This window comes from Amyelois transitella, chromosome Z (assembly GCF_032362555.1).
Source record: "Amyelois transitella isolate CPQ chromosome Z, ilAmyTran1.1, whole genome shotgun sequence".
Classification (NCBI taxonomy): domain Eukaryota; kingdom Metazoa; phylum Arthropoda; class Insecta; order Lepidoptera; family Pyralidae; genus Amyelois; species Amyelois transitella.
The window spans coordinates 2,875,253-2,894,805 of NC_083535.1; the positions used below are offsets into that span (position 1 = coordinate 2,875,253).

A 19,553-nucleotide genomic window follows, 5' to 3' on the forward strand; every position below is an offset into this window, starting at 1 on the left:
CTGCTAATAATATTTCAAAATTCGCATAAATTTCATTAGAATTTTAAGTGCTGTCATATTTCATTGTTAGCACCTTCGAGGTTTCAATAAAGAAATTTATATGAATGGAAAGCATGTCTTTTAAACAAATATCTTCTTCGTCTTGGCGTTTACCCTGGTTACATCTTGCTTACCCCTCTAGACAGGAGTCCGTGAAAGACAAGAGAAGGAGGATGATGATGACCCAGACAACGTGCAAAACCAATTTCTTATTCTCATTACCAGAGTCGAGCCAATAATGTTGCCAAATAAAAAGCCAAGCTCGAGCTCGTTAAAACGCCGTGTCACAGATTAAATAATATTTGTGTTTTGAGCGCACATAACGAGTGGTGTTGCCAGCACGTAAATCGACGGTCGCCGTTGGCTATAATCGTAATTGCCTTTGTTGATATATCATCTGTTTATTGTTTATTTAGCGCGCCTTTTTGCCTGGTAGCCGCTGCCACGCGTCTGGCCTTACTTTGGATCTTTACGATTTTATTTTTAAATTTCGTGTTTGTTTTGTCATTAAATGGAATTTTAATTCGAGGTTTATATAGCTAGTGCCGTGTGATTCCCGACACTTTTGAAAAGGATTATTACTTCATCTCTTTTCCTGAATGTAAAAGGCGTGCTTCTTTACCCGAGCAAATTTTTAAAAACCAACCAAATGGGCTAATGAAATTGAAATATGTGTGTGAAGTTGGGTTGCCAGTTCATCGCCCACAATTCCAACTTCAACAGACTAAAAGGCCACGGTCAGCACGCACAGACTTTTAGTGTTATCAATATTTATTTATCATTTGCAACCCTTTTTGGACCACAAAAAGGTTGCAAATGATAAATAAATATAATAGGTTTAGTTTACCTAGCAAACAGTCTTGTTTGACATCGATACACCTATATATTTTAACCATATTCTTGGATTTGAGCAGAATTTGAATCCACAACCGGATCCCAAAAAAAGGGTATAGAAAGTTACCAGATAATAAGTTATAGTTATAAGTAAGTTACCAGATACTAGTATGTGCAGATAATTATTAAAAGTAGCGACGGACTTCGGCATACGTGTTATATGTATAATTCAAATGGGGTGCAATTTTTAAATTGACTCACTCGAATGTGGGAGACGAATCGTTTTGATTCGGCGACGAATTTCTTTTTCTATCTGAAGTTATCTCATAGCGAAACCCTAAGCAGATTTCCCAATGGTCGATCGATTTTTACACCACATACCCAAAAATTAAATGAATAAAGTATTAACTTTGGCCCGCGGCTTCGCCCGCTTGATAAGTACGTATGTAAAAAAACATTTCACGGAGATCGGTTTATTATCGGAGGATGTGGTTTTGACATGAAAGTCGGACAATCAAACGTATTACCATATTTAGAAAAATTGTATTGATGATTCAGGATATTATTGATTACAATAGTCCAAAAACACGGATCGTATTCCTGTCATTTTCGCAACTGCACAATTCAAGAATAGGACCCCAAGCCGGGCGAGTCGCGGAACTCGGGAACAGTTTTCGCTCTCACGCGATGTCTTCGCCCACACTGTTTCACTGCAAATGCGCGCACCATGTCTTATGTTAATCCACCATGTCCCCTCAGAGTTTAATTAATCTCTAGCCGCATAAATAAACTCGCCCGAGATTAAATTCTGAATATTGAATGATTATTTTTCTCGATTTTGAACTGGTGCAATTGGCGTGTCAATTCAATGAAAAATTTTGCGACATGGCATAGGTGCATTATGCATGCAACTCACGGTTAGAAGACGAACATAAAGGTTCCTTTTGAATTAACAAATAACAGTCAGTCAAGTGCGCATACTTCACAAAATGAAGTCCCAAACTACATACATATAGTCACGTCTATATCTATTGCTGGGTTGACAGAGCCAACAATCTCGAAGAGCCGAAAGACTGAAGGGCCACGTTGTAAGGCTTGAAGATGGAATTGAGAGTCAAATAGTGACAGATTCCTAGCCCACAGCCTACAAGACTATACCAGCCTTTTTTATAATAAAAAAAAATGCAACGCAGATTGTAGTTTACACTATTTTATTTCTTCTGCGTCTAGACATGTGCTTTCTTTATTTCACTACCATCTCACCTGTACTGCGGCCTGTAATACCGCTGCTCTTGCGCATGTAATTCATGCCACATAAATAAAAGTGACCATTAAGTTGTCAATTCTACAAGCCATTTGCAAGTTTAGCTACTTTTTGCCATTTCATTTTTTCGATATCCGCTCCACACTTCGTAGACGCAATATAAATTAAAAAAAAAACTGACCAATTAAGAGTTCCATTCGCGTGTTGATGATTCCGTACGTTAAACTTTGATCATAATTTTATGGCGACTATTCTGTAAAAACACTAACAACTGTAAAAACAACATATATATTATATAACTGTATCGAGGGATTAAATTCACAAGGAGCAATAGTGTATGGCGTATCGTAAATTCTTAAACACCTATGCCTATTCAATAGGTGACTATCTTAACGGACTCCAAGCTTTATAGACAGATGATTTGAATATCTTTACGTTAAATAAAATAGTATCTATTTATAAAGTGAATCCCGTTTAATAATTTCGTAGCAGAATTCAATAGCAATTTTGCATTTATACTTATAAGAATAGGTGTCCCTAATTTGAAGAAGATACCAAATTATTAAATGATGACAGTGGATTCGACGATCCTACAGAATCATTTTCACCGCAACATCGAGTCTTACATTTTCTTACACGGAATCCTAAAAAAATATAACTTCTTTAGTTACGCCGCTTGCTTCTTATCGACACATTAATTTATCAGTTTTTGACAACTAATATTGCATTCCTGAAATGGACATGGACATGCCTTTTGCTGATAATAAAGGTAATGCAATTCGTGCATCTTTTTTTGACGGAAAATATTTAAAATCTATATAGGAATGTATTTATCGCTATTTAATATAACCATAAAATTTTTTCTTCAGCATCACACACACTCATACATGCATACATATAACCTCGTCTTTATCCTTTGCGGAGTAGACAGAGCCAACAATCTTGAAAATACTGATAGGCTAAGTTCAGCTGTTTGGTAAGAATTGAGACTCAAATAGGGTCCGGTCGCTGGCGCTGGTCCATCGCCTAAAAGAAGAATCTCAAGTTTATAAGCTTCTCCGTCAGTCGCCTTTTACGACATCCATTAGGAAAGAAATGGCGTATTCCTATTCGCATCACACAATCACGACAACATTATAAACCGGAGACCTACAAAGTAAAATAAAATAAGAATTTGACATATTTATTATAACGAAAGTAATTAAAAACGTTGAAACACACCGATACCTAATCGTTATTCGTAAAGTGCAGTTTATTGTGTCGGCACCATTCGTCAGACGAGGATCGAGCGCCCAGGGCTCATAACAGTGCTTGGAAATTGTTCAAACAAAACATCGTATAATATTCCAATGAATCTCAGATTGGACTTGTATCTAAAACAAATAACTTAAATCATGTCGTTGGATGAATGGATGCGTTGAATGGCTATTAAATGGGGGGTGCTGGGGGTGCCCGTGAGGGAGGGGGGAAAGCAATCAACGAGTAAGGATTTATAGCAGGCGCCTGAGGCGGAACGGGTCGAAGCTGGACGAGCGCTGCTCCCATCACTACGGTGCAGTGTTTTGGGTGTATTTTTATGGATCTTAGTCCGTTCAGAACAGCCTTTTGCCAACTGCCTGACTTAGTCTGATCAGTCTGATCAAGTGCCTTTTTAGTAAGGTGTTTGCTTTTCGGAATAGTAGGCGATCAAGAGGTGTTTTTTTTTGGTTGCCATCTCTAAGTTGAAAAGATACTTTGTTTCAGTTATAAATTTTGAATTTTCGGTTACATTTATCAGGCTTTTTAAACATTTAAGGTGGCTGAGGAATCTGGACATAATAATTTTCATTCACGCAGGATCAACTCAATAATGCGGAGAAGACAAATCCTTACTTCGATCTATGATCTTTACAAGTTTTAATATTATTATAAGTCTTATTCCTTATTAGTTTCAACTTATCTACTAAATACTGCATCTTTCAGAGGATTTTGGTTATTCTGCTTTACTCTGCCGAAGATCACTACTCCAACCAGATTGATCTTAACAAGGTCATATCAACGTGAGTAAAACTACAAAAAGTATTAAACATGTCTTATCATACTCCAGTTTGTGCAATAATTTATATGAAAGAGAATTGGTGCTCGGCCTCATTGTCGCGAATTTCATATACGCTCTGATAAAACTTATGCAACCAAAACAGTAGCGCTAGTACGAAATCGCGTGTTACCCGAATATCAATTTAATTTGGCCACTCCGCTATCAACGCTATCCAGAGCAATGTTTCAACTCTCGATTTGCATTTCAAAAACTCGACCGCACCACTTCTGCCGTTATCAACACTTATTAACATTTTGTCGCCGGCGGAATCAATTAACTGGCTCTCTCGCATTATAATTAACCAAGTGACAGACTAACAAGTTTTAACACTCTTCGTAATGAAGATGTTGGGTACCCCTGCCGATAAACATTCAACCCGTTGACTATTCATGGGGGCTCGGGTGGTCTTGAGTGCGCATTTTGTGTAACTTGGCTACTGTTATCATGAATGTTGGTTCCGTAACGTGTCGTGTAGGACACAGAGCTAGGTTACGCCGCGGATGGGCATTCTGGCTTCTGTGGTGTACCAGAAGAGGCCTGAATATTTTATTCTTCCATTTAACATTTTCCTATCTCAGAATAGTCTAGAATAGTCATTTTCCTGGTACTGTATTAACAGATCGATTTTCGATTGTCAGATAACATACAATAAATTAAATAAAAAGGTGTCCTAAGTTCCATAGTCGCTATAGTCAGGACGCCACATTGTTGTCGCAAGGCTCACCTATGCCTACGATCTATGGTTGAAAAATTATAATAAGTCGGGATTTCGTTATTCTGTCAAGAGTGACCTGACCCAACCCGGTTTAGGACCTAAACCGCACTGCCACGTACCTATATGTGAGTGTAATTTATTATGATTACCGACCCACTGCGCCGCACTTAGCTTCCAGATACATAATCAAGTAATAATGAATTACTTTAACATAAATTTAAAGTAACTCAAGCCGTTATCGATTGCCCGACTACATGCAAGGTGCATTTGGGAAACCCTTTTAGGGTTCCGAGTATCGCGGAAATCATAAAGTGCATACATATATAATCACGTCTTTATCCCTTACAGGGTACACAGAGCCAACAGTCTCGCGGGTTAGCTGTATAGATGGAATTGAGATTCATATAGTGACAGGTTGTTAGCCCTTTGCCTAAAAGAATCCAAAGTTTATTAGCCTACTCCTTAGTCGCCTTTTATGACATCCGTAATAAATAGATGAAGTGTTCCTATTCTAAAGTACCAGGAACCGCACGGCACCATAATAAAATAACATTTTAGGAACACAGAGCAAATAATACACTCAATGATGCTTAACTCTGCGGTCTCTCAAACTTTTGGACTATAAATTTGGAATGGGCGTTCAGGCTTATTAAAATTGTAATAAAATATGTAATAACAAAGTAATTGGAAGCACTGACCACCGTTGCGGAGCGTGTTTAAGGCGGTGTTCCACTGTTTGTAGAAGACATTAAAAACTACAATGCGTTTATCCAATAGGTAGGCTGTATAGGACTTGCCAAACTAGTAAAGTTACCGAATTCTTTTCTTTTGTAGCATACGAATAAATTGCATTGGAATATTCTTGGATTTATATTAAAAAAATATTCTTTCCAAACCCCATCACGAGTTTAATTTGATTTACTTTGTGTAAAGCAAAAAACTTAAATTTGAAGCACCATTGGTGCAAAAACAGTGCTATTTTGATTACCTTTTTCCAAATTGTAACAAAACAACAGAATCATCTTGTGAAAGTTCAAAAACTAAATATTAAATTTAGTTTTTGAACTTTCACAAGATGCATAAACAAATATATTTCCAGCCACGCATTAGCTATGAATTGTGACCTTACTTTAACACGCACAATAGCTAATCGTTATTCATGGAACAACAATGTTTTAATTTTATATCTGTAACGTAGCAATGCGAAATAACTTTTATTAACCACTCCATACTACGCTGGGCGAATTGCAATTATCCATTTTGTCAATAATGAATTGAATTCAGGCTTCACTGTTGCGAAAAATTGATTTTCATTTATTTGTATTCGAATTGGCAAATAATAAATGTGAAATGGGATTTCCATGTTTTAGTTGTATTTTCTTTCGGTTTCTATGCAGCTAGCAGCGGGATTATATCCGAGCTTTGATAAGAGAATGTCTCATCTTCTCTTTTGTGTCTCTTTTCTCTCTCATCTATTGTTCTCTGTCACAACAATGATAGATGAGCCCTGATGAGACAAAAACCTTAGCAGAATAAAACTGTATCGGTGATGATTCTTACCGTTTTATATCAAGTACCGGTCTACAGTACCAGCACTTACATTAGCATTAACAAATTAAGAAATTCTATTTCCAATTAGTTCAAATTGCAATATCTGCCTTGATGCCTCGGTAGAAGACTTTGCGTGCAATTCTTGACCTGATTTGTGCAATTATTAACTATTTTTGGAACTGGTATCTCTTTGTAATTACACCATAGATATAGGGTGTCAGTGCTCAAATGTATCTACCGGTATATAACCCTAGCCGTGGACCACACCGCATTTTCAGCTAATTATATCTTAAGTTTTGAACACATTTGAGAAACGACACGACAACATAAATTTCAAAATCGTAGATGTTGTGAGATGGAAATGCAGACGCACACTTCTCACTTTGTCTACTACTACCAAACAAAATTACTAAGTTATCTGTAGTCGCGTCATAAATGTGTTCAGTTTGACTTTTTCCGAATGTATACAGGCATGTGCCTTATTTCCACTTTTCGGTTCCGATTTAAAGCCTAGAAACACATAACATATCAAAGCCTTGAAAACCTTATCATAACGCCAAATTGTTATATATCACGAGTGACTGAAAAATGATGTGCGCAGGAGTTTCGGTGCGAAATGCTCGAAGTGCTGCCGGGGGATCTCATCTTCGGACTGGGTGCGGAAGGCCAGGGAGCAGGTGTACCACCTGGCCTGCTTCGCGTGTGACGCCTGTGGGAGACAGCTATCCACTGGCGAACAGTTCGCCCTCCATGAAGACAGGGTGCTCTGCAAGCCACATTACTTGGAGACGTTAGACGGCGGGTCTATATCTTCTGATGGTAAGTTGGCAGTGCATGTAAGTTTTCCTAAATAGACTTATATAAATCCTTTAGTACTGTTAGTTTTATAGCTAAATTATTAAAGTTTTGTACTTTATGCTTAATAATGTTGATCATGGGACTCGATAGTTGCTCATATACAAAAATCCCTATCACTTAAATGTCATGCCAAACAATTTTTAACTAGCTATGATTATACTTAATCAAATAAAACAGAATCACATCATCAAACAAATTAAAACATACTTATTCGAATAAACTTGTTTGGTAAATAAACTACCTTATTATGGGTATGCTAACTTTGAGATGTATTTGTATGAATGAACTAAAAACTTTCTGTACTATTTTCGCTTGAAAATAGAATATCATCAATGAATATTCATTTAATTATTTATCAGTTGGGTCACTAGAAATATATGGCATAATTTGCATATTTCAATTTGTAGATGGCTGTGATTCAGAGGGATACCACAAGAGCAAAGCGAAACGCGTCCGAACAACCTTCACGGAAGAACAGCTGCAGGTCCTACAGGCGAACTTTCAGCTGGATTCGAATCCCGACGGGCAAGACCTGGAGAGGATTGCCCAGGTCACAGGCCTGAGCAAACGGGTCACCCAGGTGTGGTTCCAGAACAGCCGGGCGAGGCAGAAGAAGCACCAGCACACGGGCAAGGGGAAACAAAGTCAACGTTAGTATGAGAAGATAACGTTTTCAAAGAAGCCTGAATAATAAGCAAATATTATTCGGTTTTTAATCTTAGCGTGGGGTCAGGAAGTTATTTTTGCCACTCTTGTCGCACAGTTCCTGAGTTAGCTCTCAAAGATAGCATACCAGAGGCACTTTTGGTTTTATTTTCGAAGGCGATTTTCACACGATGATGGAGGAAGTTTAATCGCAAATATTTTTATCATCTATAAATCTCTGCATGTTAATTGACTTTAAGTGATGAGATCCAACAATAAAAGTCACCCTGCTTGATTACATCCATCGTCATGAGAAAGTCGCATGATTGCACCTCTTCTAAAGTTCATAAAGTATGTTGATAAACTTCAATTTCAGATGGTGCAATAATTTTCCACTGTAAGTGGATGCTTTGCAAAGAAAGATTATTATAAAAGGCAATAATAATCTTTATTCAAAATTCTTTACTCTGTGCTTTGAAATTCTGTGTCTGCATTTTTGCGAAGTACTGCTGATGCGAAATTTATTACATTTTGTTGTTTTTTTAGTTTTAATTTATACTTTGATTATTGTTTGACCTGTAATCGGTGTGTTGTCAACAGTGCTGTCTCGCGAGGCCGACCCATCGGGGTTTGGGCGCCCTATCAATCTACATCTCACGTACTCTTTCCAGAACAAGCCTCCTTTTGTCCCAATAGGTAAGTACACATTTTTGCTTACTTCCTTACCTATGATTATTCAACTGCACGTTTTATATAAATATTTCGTGAGTAAATTACATCAGGAGGAAGAAGATATTATCTCTTGAACTTGAAAGTACAATACTCTACTGCAACCAAAGCCGTCATTCGGCATGCAAATTACACTACATTCTTAGACTTTACAATCGCATTCTCTTTTTCTCATTTTTGGGTGATCCCAGTTTCACCACAATAGGTATAACCTTACATCAAACTTATTTACACTGACAGTTTAAAATATCAACTTTATTTCGTTTCAGATGGAACTTCTTTCACCGATTCCTCGATGGATGAGCTGTCTGAAGACTCTTCCATCCACTGCATGCAGAGCGAAGTGTAACGACAAGACGGAATCTTTCAGACATTTTCAGGAGTCTGAAAGTAGTCACGAGTATGAGCAGATCTGAACGTGCTTCTCGAATTTTATGAAAAGAATACTGCCCCCTATGTCGTGGGAAGCTGTAAACATATTTCTGCTCCCGTAGCATGGCTCTGAATGCGTCAGTCTTTCGGCGTTCCGCTGTAGGAATCTTTACTTAGATTGATGATGATGATGATTTGTTTATTTATTTAAAGTTTAAAAAGAATAAAAAGGTAAACAAACGTGAAAAACGTACCAGCAAAGTCAGTGTTCCATTCAATTCTTTTGTCTATGTATTTTTTATATGTTTGAGAGAATAAATGAATGATCTAGTTAAATCCATGAATACACGTAAAATACAACTAAAACTTGACTGCGAGACTTGAGTTTTTTTACAGGATTTTTTGATGGCATTTAGATTTACTTACGTTCACTTTCATTCAAAGCTTCATGCATACAGTTTACCATCTCCTGTAACTCTTCCGTTGATGACGCCAGTATAACCTGATCGTCGGCATAGAGCAGTCATTTGACGAGTAACTCATTCATCCTTAATCCACTTTCAGAGTCTTTCAAATCTGTCAAACAACTATCCATTAATGGATTGAACAGCCCAGTGAACTTCGTACACCCGTAGTTTTACTCGTATTGAAGATTACCTTTTTGATTGATGAATGATTAATTAATGTATCCACAGCCATAGGATATATAAAATTTCTGTGATTATTTTCAAGTCTCAGTCTAAACTACCCACTTCGCAATATTAAGGTCTTTCTCATGCACTTCGAAATTTCAGTTTATATTTCGATTAAAGTTTTACAATTTGTTTTGTGAACTGTTGTAGATTACGTAGTTAAAAATGAGGAATGTATTATATAAAATTTGAAATTTATTTCTTTGTAATGGTTTTTTGGACTTGGTGTAGATAACGGACACCTTCGAGTCGTAACGTTTTATTCGTTCAATCATTCACAGTAAAAAGGAACAGGAACAATATGCAAACTTTTTAACAGAATCAGAAAGTAGCACATTTGTCACACTGTTTAGATATCGTAAAATACCTACATCATAGTAGATATAAATTATGTACCCATTCTTATAATGCCATGTCATTTTTGTGCTTCAATAGATTCATAACGAGATGTCGTCTTGCCGTCATATACAAGATTAAAGTAACATAATTATTTTTCATTCAATTTCAACTTAATATAACAATATTCCATATTTTCTTCACTACCCAGTATTGACTTGCGAAAAGTAATATATATAGAATACATACCTATGACAAATTTATTTTCTTTCACTAAAGTTTTTTTTTCCATGAAAACTCCTTTCTTCATAACCTAGCTTAAGTTACAGTCATCCTATTAAGCATCTTAAGCCTAGACTAAGTCTTAGCTTTTACTTTTATATGATGGAATAATGGATTTATGCAATAATTAATCAGCACATTTGTAAATGTACAGCTTTGAAAATCACTTAGTTTGTAAGTAATCTAAAAATATGTGTAATTACTTGGTAATTTATACTGTATTATTATTTATTGTAAAAAGTTTATATTTATTTATTTATTTCTAGTAACTGTGATACGTTCGCTGTCTTAACTTCATTGGTTTAATGTTTTGTCTTAATAACTTATTGTCGTAAGGATTCTTATAGATTTTTATGTTATTATTTTAAGTAGAATAGTGCCAAATTCTAACTTAAATCCTGTATCATATATTCGGAACATAGAAGTAGGTAAATTCAGAATATTTGAAATTAATCGTGATTATTTCACAGCGTCACATGCTCATACTTTAAAGTAATAATAAACAAGAGTACTTAGTAAAAAATGTACTATTAATTTATTATTACGAAAGTGAAAAATTTTGTAAAAAGTAATATAGAAATTTAATTTGCAATTTCAATAGTTTGTCAATTAATAAATTGATAGTGATCATCGAAATGTAGCTTATCATTTGTTCAGTATTGTATATAAACAATGACTTTTACTTTATTTTGTAAATTTATAAACAACTCTATTTATATTAATTAGTTAAGGTGATATGCGCAGTTAAAAGCTTCATCAAAATCGCAACGTTTTCTTTTTCTGGATGTCGAAAATAGTGAAGTTAGAATTTACTTCCGAGATTTTATGTACCTATATCTCAATGGTTTTTCTGTAACAACTGTATTTTTTTTATATTATACGCAAATCTTTCTTTTATGGACTTATACATACATAAATAGACATTTACGGTTCAACGAATGGCAAAATTTTTGTGAAAAATAACCTGGAGTTATTGTTATATAGGCGTAAAGGAGTAAAAGTAAACTAAATTATACATTATATAATAATTATACTTTAAGTATAAACTGCGTTCCGGTAATTCTTCTTAGTTTCAACATATTTCCATTTTGTCATATAATTACTATTAATAACTACTTAGAAATTACTAGGTAGGTATGTGCGAGTTTACTATGTACAAATTTATTATTGAATATATTATGTTGAATAAAAATTGAATGGTGTTTTGATATTCTAAAAACATAAACCTTTCGAAAATCTTAATATTTCGCTTTATATACTGTAAGACTAAAATTAGATTTTTTTTAATAAAAAATAATTAAAAATAAGTTTATAATAAGTAAGTATTTTCTTTATTTGCTTAATTAATTGAATTTCTAATTTATACGTCCTACATAAATAAATTGTTGACGTGTTGATTAGAATTTCAACCGTATTATATTATACATTAATTAAAAAGCTCTTTTAATAACAAAATAAATAAAAATAATAATTTCCATTTCAAAAAAAGTCAATATGTAATATTTTATTGTAAAGTAGGATAACGTATCAACCAAAATAAATAGGCATTAAAATTAAGGCATAATATTGATTATATAAAACTATACTACTATAACTTAAAATATAATAATAAATTCGACGAATTATAGTAAAAATTCATATTTTATACAGGTTACAATATTAACCTTTGTCACAGTCACAAAATTGTCAAGGAAATAACTAACACAAATAACATTAATGGATGAATTCCTACACCGAGGTAAGTAAATGTACCTACGCTGTTACTTTATTTAAAAATACTAAATTTATTAATTTAAAAAATTTGAAAAGTGGTCATGAAAGGTCACTCATGGTTTACCAAAACAAAATCTGGAATAAATAACCAAAATAGATACTGTCAGTGCAAGTACTAAGTATTTAGCTAAACGACCTTCATTTTATCGATATACATGTACACTGCGCATGCGCACGTATAAGTTTCCTGCCGCGAAGTGTACTGCATCCAAACATTCTTAAGCCTACAACAAAATACAACGTATTCTCTAAAGTTTCTCCATAGTATTCAGCAGTAGTCCCATTTCTTGGTGTAACTGCCTCATGAGATCCTTCATTTGTCGAGGGGAGTCCAAGATGTCTATGCTTTGGGTGTAGGGGTTGTATCTCACGCCGAAGTCCCTTGGGATCGTCTGGGCGAATTTACTGAAACATTAAATATTTTGTTAACAACTAAGGTCGCAATTTCTTCTTCACAAGAAGTATACAGACGTTTACATTAATAATTCGGATAAGTCCGCCATTGTGCATATTATTTTAATTCCAACGACTGTTTATTAATTTGTTTTATTATTTTCTATATACATTAAAGAGTTTACAAACAAACAAACAAACAATTTTTTTACATAAAACTAAACGATAGGTCCAAGTTTTCATTAAAAAAAGTACTGCAAATATTTTCTTTCTACAATATTAGTATGGATCTGGTTTGACGAGACTATAACTAGTTTTGGCCTTGAAACAAACAACATTGCAATTTTTCCCTTTCAATTCATCGACGGAATAGAACCAGTTTCAATGGTGATACAAATAAAAATTATAGTCGATGAATAGATTGATTGTGTGAAGTAATTTTAAAGCCTGGTATGTAAGCCTATATTTTTACACAAGCTCTTGCTTACAGCTTCGCCCGCGTTGTAACTTCATGAACGAGAAAGCTTTAACTATTATGTTTATCAGTTGTAGTTTTAAGGATCAACAATATACATACAAACATACGTACTATACTGTGTATGTCTTAAACTCTTACGGGGTAGACAGACCCAACAATCTTAAAAAGACTGTAAGGATCCATATATTTTGTTAAAAAATATATACTCTCTTGAGATAAACGCATCTAACGTATACTTGTAACTTACCAACAAATGGATAGTTTATGTTGTGTATATAAGAGTATTGTTTGTATTTCGAATAAAATGGAAATGTGTTGTATCCTGTTAGTTTCTGGAACACACCCTTACCCACAACGCATATACGACTCGTGGGTAAAAAAACAAAACAAAATAAAGGTAGGTATGTAAAATACTTACATCATTTTCTCCTTAGCGTCTTCAAAACTATTAGCGACGAAGTATACCGGTTGGTACTCGGTGATCGGATACTTAGTTATACCCGTGGTCTCAGGCTCGAAGTCTCTCAATTCTGGCTTGTCTGACAAGCAGTACTGGAGCTCTCCGAAAGAGGAAAGGAGGCCGGCCCCAAAAGCCTTCAGCTTGTCACCTTGCCGGCACAGGCCAAACTCCACGGTGAACCAGAAGCACTGAAAACCATTGTTCTTTATAGAAAATCATTTATTTCGTGCGTACCTACTTCTTTGGTAAGTATATAAGCATATGAAGCACACAATCTAAGCTCTTGATTTTTCTTGTGTTTGTGAAGACGCGCTTTGTCATAGCAGTCGCCATGTCGTTACTAATACATGGTTTAATTTTGAAAAAAAAAAGCTAATAACTGTACTGTATATTGACCTTCACTAAGTTATAGTACCTACCAGTTTGAAAGAAATGCACTACGACCATATTTTGCCTAATTTCCAATTAACTTTGAAACGGGTTTTCTTTGACTTACCGTTGCAAGTTTCTCGATATAATCATCGGGCGCTCCCAAAGACGCTAGTCCAATTTCCTGCGAGAATTGAGCGAACGCTGGATCAGCAAAGAGAGGCGCGTGTCCAAGTAGTTCGTGACAGACATCTGGTTCCGGCGTGTAGAGGGGGCGGGAGTGGTGGCGGATGTACTGGGTGCTGTGGAAGACGCGGAAGGCCAGCCCTGCGAGGAAGTCTCTGGAGGAGAGGAGGCCTGCTACTGGACGGAGGGTGAAACCGGTGCAGTCTGAAACGCGATAACGTACAATATTTAATATGTTATTTAGGAAAAGAGTAACTGCCTCTCCGGAAAGAGGCGCCATTTTTTGCATATATGAAGAGAAATTATTACAAAGTAATATTCATAACATTAGGCGTAGACATGTAATATCTATCCACTTTTCTTAAGTAACATAAACGTCTTTTATTAATTGTAATTCTCATAGGGATCAAGCACTAAGCAAAAGCGAAAGAACCATTACAAATGTAAAGTTGACGCCTTGAAAGGTATAACAAAACATGGGGATATAATTTACACAAAACTTAAAGTTATGATGAAGAAATATGTTGTTACCTTTCAGGAAGTTGGAAACATCTTCCAACTGAGGAATATTATCTTCCCTGTAACCGCAGTTCTCGATCAACAATGGGAACACGTGGTTATGTTCTTTGCACGCATGAGTTGGATATAACTCAGTAAGTTTCCTAAAGACCACCCCCCAAGTAGCCACTTCTTCCTTTGTATAATTGACATGAGGCAATGGTTGCCCATGCTTGTAGTTATAAGCGATATCAGCGAAGTATTTCCTGCGTGCGCGGTACACTGGGTCGGTGAATCCGGGGTGGTCAGAGTCTAATTCGGCTCCGTATGATAAGATTTGGTTTGCGAATCTGTCTAAGTCGCGGATACGTCGTGGGAACCAGGGCACGGCAGCTGAAATTAAGGTAAACGTCAAATTTGCCAGAGTTAGAAAACATTTTTGAGCAGAAGACCTTTTGAACACAGATTGATTTTAAAAGGTCAAATATGCTAATGCAACTATCAGTTTGCATTTACTTAATAAGATGCAAAACTTAACTGAAAATAGATAATGATTAATTTTATTTGTTATGATTATAGAAGAAACAGTCAACAATTCTACTTACAACGGTTGTCTTTGTAATTCCTGGAAATGATGTTCAAATAACCAACATTCTTTTTCAGCTCTTCAAGGGCAGCCCCGAAATCTCCGGCTCCATGCTCGCACTCCACCATGAACTCATACCCTGGTCTCCTCACAGAAGACCTGGATTCAATATGGCTGAGATTGACCCCATGGGAACAAAAGATGCTCAGGTATTTGGCGAGGTTTCCAGCCTCGTCTGGAGTTTGGGGGGAGAAGAGTAACCACGTGGACTTTGTGGAGTCCCTCCCTTCACGGATGTAGTTGCCACCTTCCATCAGTTTGGGCTGTAACAAATTACGGTGGTAAGAATAATTTGTCATTTATTTGAGAGGAAGCTCTGTGAAGCGTTCTCCATTCTATTCATTTTTCTGTAATTATTTTTATTTACTGGTAATAATTGCAGTGCAACTACCTTAAGTTTTGCTTTATTACAGTCGCTAGTGAGCGTTGTAACTTGTTTGGAACCAACTTGGAAGAAAATAAAATTATATACATTTTGACTAAAAGACATTGATTCATTTGTGTTCGAGAACAATACTATGAGCCTCCTGTGAACACGAAATTCTATTGTGGTTTCCTAGTCATATAAGAATATAAAAAATTATCAATACTCTAATGGAATATTAAAGAATGTTCTAAGCATAATAAGATCGGCGTAGATCCCCGGTCCATTTAGAATCGGTATTCGGGTTATGCGAGAAATTGTGCGATAACCCCCGACTCGCCCATTCACCCGCGAACGCCGGCCCTCGTTTCAATAACAATTGATAAAAATACTGTTATCGCTGGGATGAACAGCTCAACGCTAATCGCTATTAAGTTGCATCAGAATAAAAAAATGTGATTACGGAGGTTGGACGAGTATTACTATTTATATTTGACTCGGACCAATGATTCTCAGGTTCGAATCACAGTGAAACGATGCCTTTTATTTTTTTATTTAAACTTTATTAAGGTAAAATGTACAACAGGTGGATTTAATGCCACAATGCTGAAACTGGCCTTTGGCCTTTTGGGTAAATTAAATTAGAAACTATACATTTAGGCAATTTATTGACCATGCTCAAAGTTCCATTGAGTAGAACCAAAGCTAGGGCGTCGCAGTGGACTTCGATCCTGAGTACTTGGGTAAGGCTGCTTTTAAATTCAGGTCTCACGGAAATTCGAATTTCTCCTGGATTAAAAATCCTAAAGTTCTTAAAACGCAATCGAACCAGGTTACGAAAAAAATAATTAAAAAGTTCCCAGAAGAAGACAAGAAAAAGAAATGTAGTTGGCTACATTCCTCCCGGATTTTTAATTTAAACATAGTTGTGTTAAAAAAGTATAAAGGTACTACCAACTACCAAAAATAAAAACACCTAATACACTGTATTACCATGCTGGGAAATAAGAAATAAGTTTGGCAAATTCGTCCCGACTGCATCTGCATAGTTGGAAACCCTATTAATGGGGTCACGAAGTTCACGCGGCAGCAGCTTTGTTTAATTAAGTAAGTTTCACACTTCTGAATCGTGTTCATAGGCGGACCCCGGGCTCCTCCGTAAGAGGGACCCGAGACAAATGCTTGATGTATGATAGTAAAAATATGTTTTCTGTAAAGATAAGTTAGGTTTGACCTGTGCTTTGCTTTATCTATTTTATTTCTAAAGAATTTTCTTCTACTGCGAGTAACGATAAGATATGCCGCGCAGAAAGTTGTTATTCTTAAGAAAAAACTAGCTTGTACGCCGGGCTTCACTCCCATGGGACTTTCCAGTAGCCTTTTACTTTTTTAGGTTTAGGTATTCTATCTCTGTACCAAATGTTGTCCAAATCGGTCCGTAATTTTTTAATTACACACAAAAATTCCATCAATTCATTCTTTTTATTATTACTAGAATAGATTTGCTTAGGTATTCATAATTCTAAAAAGTAAATCGATACCAAATCGAGACCGTTCCATCAACAAAAGCTAAATAATAGGTATGTTCATTACAATAGAAATTGGGATAAATTTCAATATTCTTTACCTATCTGCCAGCATAAAGTCCAATACTTTTTATTCAAATGTAATTGAGAAGAATAAGTATAATATTAAATTCTGGTAACTTTTTAAAACAATTGAAGAAATGATTGCTACATATTTTGTAATAAGCAAAATAAAAAGAGGCAGAAGAAAACGATTTTTTATCAGTATCTATTATTCCTTTTAGAAAAGATACATTCGTGTCAATAAATCTTCTAGGTATTTACACAAGATTGCAAATTACAAAGAAATGTACATACCTATACACTTTACACAAAAAAATTTCGCTCACATGCAAAGTATTTCGTCAATAGTTTTGGATAAAATATTACGTATAATTATATCATATGAAAAATCGCATTTATTAGCGAAGCATAATTATTTAAAATAGTTATTAAGATACATTGATATGTATTAAAATAAAGATATTAAGATTCATAAAACTGCATTGCATAGGTTAAATTTTCCTCAACTTTTATATCTAAATAAGTTGCGTGTGTTTATTATTATACCTAATTTCCCGTACATAATAAAATACATCCAATACGCCAGTCATGCTACGTACACAAAGCTTATTTAAAAAGAATAAACCTACATATATTGCTCAATTTAATCCCAAAAAATACTACTGTTTTTCGGTGCAGTGAGAAAAACTCACCTTATCTGGTGGCGAGGTAGACAGCTCCTCCTGATTCGGTTGCACGGCTTTCATCATTTTTCTAATTAATTAAAAACTTAAACAACGAGTGTATGCGGCGTGCGTTCTCAGTAAACAAACCAACGCAGCGCATGCGCAGCCTTTATGAGAGGAGTCGGAGTGACGTCGCCGGGTTCAACAGATCTAACTCTCAATCGATAATAAATAATGGTATACGCAAATATTTGTGTTTACTTTTGTTTGTTGTGGGTTTTTTTCTTACTCGAAAAAAATAACCGTAGCTACTTACTAATTTAAGTACCTAGATGAAAACAAATAATATAATAGCTTATTCAATACTCAATGGTCTTCGGATACATGCATATAATCACGCACTTCCTTTACCGTTACTTGGTGATAGAATCGAGATTCTAATAGTGACAGGTTGCTAGCCCATCGACTTAAAGAAATATCCCAACTTTAAAAGCTCATCCCTTAATCGCCTTTTAAACAACATCCATTGGAAAGACATGGAGTAGTTCCTTTTTTCCATTCGTGCCAGGAACCACACGGATGTAGGTACATAATAATTAAAGTTAAACATCAAAAGCAGAAAGATTAGAGACACAAAAGTAAACTATCATCTTTTTAGTATATCTCGAAGTGTGCTATAAGCAATATCTGGGTTCTAAGAAATTGTAAAAGGGAGCAAATTAACATTTCTTGGTTATAACTTCCGCGCAAAGTCACAAGTCAAGTTATTAGCAACAACTGGCCGCTCTTTATAGGAGCAAGTTTTGCAATCAGTTTTCCTGTTACCTACTTATCTTGGCGTATCAATCGATCTTGCACATCTTGGTGTCACTTCCTTAAATTTATATATAATAAATAAAATTGCGCTACGGCTCCGCTTGCATAAAACGAAAAATCCCGTTAATTGGAAATTTGCGGATTTTTTTTATTTAACCAAAATACCCTGAATCTTGGAAACCTACTGGTATTAGTGCACCTTTAGGTCACATGAAACTTACTAGAGTTTAAATCGGTTTCCTCTTTTATCTTTGTAAGTTATGAAGGTAGATTGCATAGATTGTTACCAAATATTTTTGGGGCACTTTTTGTAATGTAAACAGCGGAATATTATAAAATAATATGATAAGTTTATAAACAGCGAAATATACCACATAGTTGAAGAACGCTAACTCTCTAATTGTTTGGTATAGTTAAAAATATTAAAAGCACAAAAATGGGATATTAAAAACACCCAGTATGGCGGGATACAAAAGGTACAAATATAATTACAAGTTTAATTTTTAGTTTTTGAGTATAGTTGCAAAAAACAGACAGACAAAAAAAATTTGTTCAAATTTTGTTTTAATCAAATTGGTTTTGTTATCAATTTAGGACCCTAGTGCTCTTTTTTATTAAGTACCTTCCAAATTAACATTTTTACTTATTTATTATTTTTGGCAAGGAATAATACAAGAAAAAACAACACAATGCATTATGATAAAAATAAAAACCAATGTCCGACTGAGACATACCTGAGCTGAACTGTATGTAGGACCAGTCACTAACTCGTTTGAGCGAAAAATGCAAGGCTCGATTGTAAAAATAATGACTAGGTTCAATTATAAACTAGATTTCCGATTAAAGTAGGTAACTGGATACCTATTAATTATTTGTTTCCTGTAGTCTTGCTTTATAAAGATCGCGCTTATAACTGGTCAAG

General features: G+C 35.2%; 2 protein-coding genes across 2 annotated transcripts in view; one reads left to right on the forward strand and one right to left on the reverse strand.

Annotated features, from left to right (window-relative positions):
* Positions 1-9,854, forward strand: part of LOC106130481 (LIM/homeobox protein Awh) — a 35,067-nt gene extending 25,213 nt beyond the window's left edge. Inside the window, exons 3-6 of the mRNA XM_060953641.1 lie at positions 7,082-7,299; positions 7,746-7,988; positions 8,584-8,679; positions 8,982-9,854. Coding sequence (XP_060809624.1) covers positions 7,082-7,299; positions 7,746-7,988; positions 8,584-8,679; positions 8,982-9,061 — 637 coding nt within the window. The 3' untranslated portion in view covers positions 9,062-9,854. The remainder of the gene's footprint in view (positions 1-7,081; positions 7,300-7,745; positions 7,989-8,583; positions 8,680-8,981) is intronic.
* Positions 9,855-10,015: 161 nt separating this feature from the next.
* On the reverse strand, positions 10,016-17,961 carry LOC106130608 (protein henna). Its single transcript, XM_013329500.2, has 6 exons — positions 17,843-17,961; positions 15,157-15,460; positions 14,585-14,944; positions 13,995-14,257; positions 13,457-13,686; positions 10,016-12,572 (listed from the first exon to the last, which is right to left on the reverse strand). The coding sequence occupies exons 1-6, from the start codon at positions 17,897-17,899 to the stop codon at positions 12,416-12,418; spliced, it is 1,371 nt and encodes a 456-aa protein (XP_013184954.2). The 5' UTR covers positions 17,900-17,961; the 3' UTR covers positions 10,016-12,415.
* Positions 17,962-19,553: the final 1,592 nt, after the last annotated feature.